Source organism: Solanum stenotomum, chromosome 9, assembly GCF_019186545.1.
Source record: "Solanum stenotomum isolate F172 chromosome 9, ASM1918654v1, whole genome shotgun sequence".
In the NCBI taxonomy this organism is placed as follows: domain Eukaryota; kingdom Viridiplantae; phylum Streptophyta; class Magnoliopsida; order Solanales; family Solanaceae; genus Solanum; species Solanum stenotomum.
In genome coordinates, this window is record NC_064290.1 from 1,566,794 (window position 1) to 1,574,603 (window position 7,810).

General features: G+C 34.5%; 1 protein-coding gene across 1 annotated transcript; it reads right to left on the reverse strand.

The window, feature by feature from the left end:
- On the reverse strand, window positions 1–3,374 carry LOC125876849 (ribokinase). The gene is made up of 4 exons (XM_049558105.1): window positions 2,620–3,374; window positions 1,023–1,208; window positions 354–549; window positions 1–110 (listed from the first exon to the last, which is right to left on the reverse strand). The coding sequence occupies exons 1-4, from the start codon at window positions 3,334–3,336 to the stop codon at window positions 19–21; spliced, it is 1,191 nt and encodes a 396-aa protein (XP_049414062.1). The 5' UTR covers window positions 3,337–3,374; the 3' UTR covers window positions 1–18.
- Between the last annotated feature and the right edge of the window lie 4,436 nt (window positions 3,375–7,810).

Sequence of the window (7,810 nt, forward strand, 5' to 3'; positions counted from 1 at the left end):
AAAGGAAACTCCAAGTCTTCAAGCTGACTGGAGAAGATTGAACACTGCTCTCTTCTCGGGCATGCTTGGAATGGCTCCCTTCACTTGAACACATAGAGAAGCTGCTGCAGCTGTAAATGCACAAGCCTTTATTAGATAGGAAACTACAACAACATAACCAAAATGATCCCACGAGTGGGATCTGGAGAGAGGGTGAGATGTACGCAAACATCATCCCTACCTTTGTGGGATAGAGAGGTTGTCTCCGATAGACCCTCAGCTCAAGAAAAAATCTTAACGAAACATGTTTGAAGAAAAAATATAAGACTAAAGAAGCTGAAACAAAAATTGGGAGAAAGCACCAGCATGCTTACCAGCAAATCTCAAACATTCCTCTTTAGATTTACCCTCCACTAGGGCCACTGCAAAAGCAGCTGTAAAAGTGTCACCAGCTCCTGTTGTATCAATGACTTTTGCAGCTTTAATAATGGGTTGCCGCAAGGGTTCCTCTCCTTTGGTGAAAAGAGCAGCTCCATTGGCCCCAAGCTTAACAAGGACCTGGTTAACTCCCTGGGAAACAAAAGAGCATGGAAACATCATTCCACAAAATCAAATTGACATAATTACAAATTTACAGATAACTATTGTAATTTGTGACACCCCAAACATTGAGCAAGAAATCAGGAAACGTAGCTAAATCTAACAAGGAATGTCCTACTAGGTCGGTGGACCAAACCAGAGCCCCACAAACAACAAAGCATTAAGCCATCACATTTATAAGGAGAAGCAAAGCCATCACCAGACATTTATGACTCACCAAGCAAAAGTCTATCAGGACCTCTACATTTTGCAAAATCAATAAGGGCAGGTAACTATAACACATCAAAAGGGACTGTTAGATTCAGACCCCAAAAATGTAACTCGGATAGTTATTTTGGGTCACGGATAAAGTCTAAATCAAGTGAAATGCTGCAAGATATATGTCCTGAATTTAGGATGCAAACTTTAGGAAAAATGAATAAACAGGTACGTGAAAAACAGACCAGGTCATAGCACTGCTCCACTGCATTGCTGATTTGTTCGAAATTTCCAGTTGGCATTTTTGTTATGCGAGCCAGCTCAGTTTCATTTGGGCTGAAAATCTCAACACAACGAAGAAGTTCTAGAGGGATTGGAGAATCCGCTCCACCAGCATCTAGAATAACTGGAACACCTGCATTCCTGGCAGCCTGAAGATACCAAGATGTTTAAAGATGCATATCAGCCAAAGACACTTGACATCTTCATGACACATGTGGGCACACACACACGCACTCACGAAAACACACACACAAATATACTTCCTTCATTTCAATAAATGACGATGATTGATTAGACATGGAGCTCAAGATAGTAATTGCCTTGTGTATTATTTTAGTAGTCAAAGAAATATTGAAACTGTTTTTTGAAAGTTAGTTTGATAAAGAAAATATCACATCAGAGATTGAAATTTAAACAGCTAAAGCCTAAATGAATTTGAATTCGTCACAGTAGTATGAAGTAAGTAATACATCAATGGAATAGTATTTTGGAATGTCAAAATATGAAAAGAGTGTCACAGAAAAATCAATGAAAGTAAGTTCTCTCCAATATTATGTAAAAGAAGGCTATTTCCCTTCTCAGTGCGCGAAACTCACAATTACAACTGGGTAAGCTGATCTGACAGTGACCTTAATCATCCAAGTCAACATTAGAAAAGATATCCAAGGCGAATTTTAGTTTACCACAAGAAAAAGGTAGGTGGGGAAAACACATTATTATGATCTACCTTCTTTTTTGCATCATTTCATGCTTAGTATACTAGCGGAAGACATCTCAGGACCCCCTATTAGTAGACTAGTAACTCACTCGAGTCCCCCCCTTAGAAGCATCTTATTGTATAGGGCCCCTTATCCCTGTTTCTTTCAGTAACGACTCCCTAATTGATCACCCCCTAAACGCTACTACTGTAAGTAACTACTGTAATGATGCTGGATCAAGCCAGCACAATGCTCCTTGTACTGCTTCACAGTTTAGTTAATAACTTAATATAGTATAATCTCCGGTTTTATCCTAAAAGGAAAATGATCTACCTTTCTTTACTTACATATGATAACAGTTCCTCAAAAGGAGAACCTTAGTAAAAACATAAAAACAAGATAGCTTAAAAGAAATACTGAATAGTGAGAAAATATAAATATAAAGATATGACACGTGTGCCTAACTCAACCCCAAAAGCTAGCACTTGAGGGGAGTACTGCCCAGGTCCATATAAGCAAACCATCCGTCCGTTCACCAACCAATGTGGGGTTGTAACCCATTCTAACACCCCATTCACATCCAGGCCTGATTGAAACGTGGACCAGGTTTCCCAATTTTGATACCGTGTAAAGGCATGACACCCAGGCCTAACTTGATACCATGTAAAGCTATAGCACCCGAGCCTAACTCGCATTGTCCAACTACATATTAGCAAACCATCACTCCATTCCCTAACCAATGTGGACAGTAACCCACCCTAACATATTCGAATCTAAGTTTAACAAATCCACACACAAATTGAATTTCGCCTAAATGAATATAGCCATTGAGAAATCAAACATAAAACCGAAAAGCTCAAACCTTTGCAACTTGGATGTTAACAAAATCTGGAATTTCCCTCTGGAGCAACACAATCCCTGCACTTCTCACAATCTCCAAATCCTCATATGACAATTCATCAGGCCAACAAGACATGTTTGCACCACCAACAATAATAATCGAATTCTCCCCATCAGACTGAAGCATCACCACAGCATTTCCAGTTGGAGCATTAGAAACAGTAGTAAGGTGATCCACACAAACTCCACCACTCTCTAAAGCTTCAGTAATCAATTTCCCATGAGCATCTTCACCAACTTGACCAACAAAGAAAGTTGGATAATCAAGCTTTCCACCACAAACAGCTTGATTAGCCCCTTTTCCACCAGCCAATGTTTGACCTGTTTTGGCTGAAATTGTTTCCCCTTCTTTTGGTAACCTATCAATCTCCACATAGATATCTGCATTAGCTGATCCAACTACAACCAATGGAGGCTTTGATTCTTTCAAGATTGGTTGATTTGTGTTCTCTGAAGCAAAACAAGAGATGGGTTTCACTTTTCTTGATACGGGGTTGTTGTTTTTGCCATTAAATTGAACTGGGTGACTGTAAAGATTGAAACTTTCTGGGTTTTTGAGGTTGTTTTGGGCGGTTGGGTGCCAATACTTTGATTGTAAAGGTGTTGTTAGACCTTTCATGTTTTCTACACTATCCCTCTTTTCTTCTTCTTCAAAATTTTGCTTTGGTATTTGAGTCATTCTTGTTTGAGAGTAATTGATGGAGACGCCACATGTGACAAAACAATATTTTATTGTAGATTACACGTTGGATCCAGGTAAGTGCACAGATAACCTATTTTAAGGACACTACTTAAGACTTATCCAATTTATTATATAGTCAATTTGTTTAATATTTGGATAAAATTTATAAAAAACTACCTAATTATACGAACATTCCTATTATATTTATAGGAAAAACTACTTAATTATTTCAAATATTTTTATTATATTTATTAATTCTTCCTATCATTTGAAATAAGTATATATTATCTCACTAATTAATAATTTTATATCAAATTTAAAGTTAGATGCATTCAGATATATGTATTTTTGCTATCAGATATACTCTGAAACACAATCCATATGGAAAGAGGCGATTAAGCGAGGAGATATGAGAGAGACGAGTGAGATATGAAGGAGAACATAGAGAGACAATGTATCTCAAATTCATGTGATTCACACTAGATACATGTATTCGGAATACAAGCTACAATCCAAGACATTCTGAAAATACAAATAAACTGGAGAGAGGCGAGAGAGGAGAGAGGCAAGCGGCAAGCGAGAGAGTCAGTATATCTCAAAATATATGTGAATCACATTGGGATACAATGTATCTGAAATAAATTATAACAAATTTTGACCTCAAATACCTAAGACACATGTATTACACGTAAGATACATTTACCTGAGATCAAAATTTGACGTGAATGGTAATTTTGAAAACACACGAGAGGACACATAATTAGATGCTACATTAATGAAACTAGATGAGTGTCGCCCGTGCTAAGCACGGGCCCAACATTTTTAGCCAAGTAATATTAATATTTTGCACCAGCAATGGTACTGTCATTCATTCCTCAAATGGTCAGGACTTGATTTTTAGTTCCTTGTATGTTTGCTATAATAGATGTCTAAAATCCCACATAAAAAACATATAAAAGAACATGCATTCTTTTTAAGATAAGGCAACAATCTTCGAAAATTGAAAAGAACTAATGAAGCACATTATACCAAAAAAATTGAAAGTGATATCCATCTAAAATAACACATGTTATGAAAAGTAGGGGACACTCTATGAATTTTTCTTTTTATAAATATAATTGTTGTAGCCTAGAAGAGCCCTTTTATATTGTTCTAAGAAGTTTTTCTTCTCCGTCTTCAAATTTCCACAACCACGCTTCTACTTGTTGACAACTATCTTGTCTTTGGTTAGATACACTTATTATAAGAAGAGTATTAGTTTCTAAAATTCATTTAGTAAAATCTGTCAAATGCTTAACTCAAATAGAAAAGTCTTCACTTTAACCATGAAAGTGGAGACTTATTTATGGCAGCAAGCTTTCAGTATTACGATATGTTCAAGCAACAACAAAACAAATATAATTGAGGCATGCAAATAGTAAAAATAGTGTCAATACTTATTGGGAAACTAATTTGTGTAAGATAATTTTCTGTGTGTTCTTTCCCTCACGTATAAGGATATTCTGCAGATCATCCAAGAACTGATTGGGCATAAAGTATCATTATCTTCGAGATCATTGTAATGAGCAGACATACAACTTTTCCATTTTTCTTGTGCTACGTAGTTTCATTTCTTCTCAAATTAAACTACTTTTTTCTTTAAACCGGTGAGTTTAAAGAATGGTAGCTCTATCTATCCTATAATGAAAGAGCAAAAAGGATTTGGGAACTATGGAGGGGTAAAACAAAGAAGATATAAAGCCTGTTTAGATTGATTTTGGCTTAATTTTGTTATTTTGACTTAGAAATAAGTGTTTATAAGCATTTTGCTTTAAAACACCTAAAACAAGTCAATCTAAATGGGTACATAATCAAGTATGAGTTACCTTATAGATAAAGGAGTAAAAGAGAATTTTAACGGGCACTTAATCAAGTATGAGTTACCTTATGGAAAAAGCAGTAAAAGAGAATTTTACAATTATCCTCAACAACAGCTATATGATGATTAAGTTTGAATATGGTTATTCCAGGATGAGGGCAATTTGTAGTTAATTTCACTACAGGCTTTTGTTAAAAATAAAGGTTATTGAAAGGACGTGTTTAATTGAAAGGCATGTGCTCCTTAGTGTGTGAGATTTGAGAAAAATTTGTGTCCAAATATACTTATCAATAATCATGACAACTAATATGTCCTTGTAGTAGAACGGTAGAATTAGTAACTTTATTTAGGCCAAGCGTTGCCTAATCTTTCCAATAACTTTTACGACTTTATCTGAGAACTAAAAGATATAGTTTCCACAATAATTTTCTAAACAGCAAACACTGAGAAAACTGGAAAATTATTGTTATTGATATAAAGAGAAATCCAGAAAATAAAGGTGAAATGGAGAGTTTATACATACAGGGAGGGAAAGATTCATTATTTCTAACTACTAAATTTGATCCTTACTTTTCGCACAACTGCAACAATACTCATTGAAATAGAGAGTGTGTGTATGGAGAACTAAAAGAGGGAAAGAGATGAGAGAGCTGATATTTCTAGAAATAGGTTTAATGAGTTAGAAATAGCATGTAACATACCATAACTAATGGATTAGATTACTTACCTTGAATCGTCCTTATGAGTCCAAATGGCGGAGTTGGAGTCATGGCAGCCTTGCATAACCACGTATCAATTAATCTTACAGTTGTGTTGCTGGCGATATGGCACTGAAAGAGGACGGTTTTCTCGAACGCTGAAGGAGAATTGAAGGGTTCTTCTGCTTTGGGTTTGGAGTATAGCGATGTTTCTAGTTCTGTTTTGGAGAAGAAAGGAGGTTCTAGACAATTTTGACTTGACTTGAAAAGACACTTCTGCCCTTGGTCGTCCTGGTCGTCTTCACTCTTCTATATAATAGAAATAATAAAATAATAATAATTTCTATTTTACTATGAAAATATTTTTAAAAATTATCTAAATTCACAACTTATTTTATCATATTTTTTAAATTTTTCTACCATTTGAAAAGTTACAAAATTCTTGTTTTACGCGATGTATCGATCGGATACATCACTTTAGAAGAAAACATCACATTACTTCACCAAACAAACGTCCACAAAAAAATTATGTTACTACGCCATGAGACTCATCAGGAAGTGCTTAATCATCATTCGACTTGTTCACTAATCTCAATTTTTGTCAACACTTTGAAGAGCCACATTATATTTTATAGGACATCTAGGAAATTACAAATTAAAGTTGTAACCAAAAGTTAACATCGACAAATTAGCAACTTAGGTAATTTATATAGTCGAAATATTAAATTTAGAAATTGCATCTCAATTTTTTAAAAACTAAACTTAAAGTTGTACGAAGGTATTACCCATAACTATAAATTTCATATAAATTGAATAAGATCAGTAATCTAGATCTTCCAAGCACAACATTACCCATAACTATAAAATCATCCAAATAGCAGTTTGAAGTTATCTTTACAATTCCTCTAGCAACTAATTACTCTATAGCCCTACAATGTCAAAAACTATCAATCAAACAAAGAACCATATCTTCAAAATGAAATGAAAATCTCTTGCTTCAACATTTTTACTGGAAGTCTCTCCTGCCAGAATTTTTAGAGGTCACTTTTTCAAAGTTCTTAGATAACCTAATAATTGTTCAAAAATACTTGGAATCTTTTTATACAATTCCTACTCTATTTTTGTACTCTGTTCCAATCACCAATGGACAGACCACAATAATGTTGGAAAGTCATACTATAGTCAGTTGATGATGGTTTATTACATAGAAAATAGATACCCATCTCCAAGTAACTATTGGAGTTGAAAAGTTATGCATCACATTTACCCTTGTAATATAAAAGAGAAGAAAGAATGGTATCCGATAAATGATATATTATACTACCTTAATTGCTAAAATTTGTCTTGCTTAGGTGCTTGATCTTGTTTTGGTTCCTCAGATGGTACCGCAACCTCAACAGGTACAACAGTCGTCACTAATTCTCTTTTTCATGTGTTTGTTTCTCTGTTGATCTTGATAAGAAAATAATAAAATCTGCTAGAATGTATTTTTTCCTTTATCAACAATAAAAACAACAAATTTATAATAAATTGCAATTACGCACATTCAACTAACATAATTATGTAAATTTAGGTGAGATAGATTAACTGTTTGCCTTGTGTAACTACTTGAAGAATGAAAAAATAATATTTTTTTCTTCTTCTTTTTAATACATACCACTAAAAATATATCAACTACCCTTCCTAAGTCAATTATGACGAAATAGAAATCTAAGGTATTTAGGCAAGGTCTAATCAGGAGAAGACAAAAGTTGTATCTCCTCCACAATTTAAGGATAGAACAACATCAAATCCAAGATTAAATCAGACAAATTTGAACATGCCATAGACGTCTATCAGATTTAGAATCAAGAACCACTCCACGGATACAATATAATTTATTAAATTTACCAACATTCATGAGACAGAGTGAAAC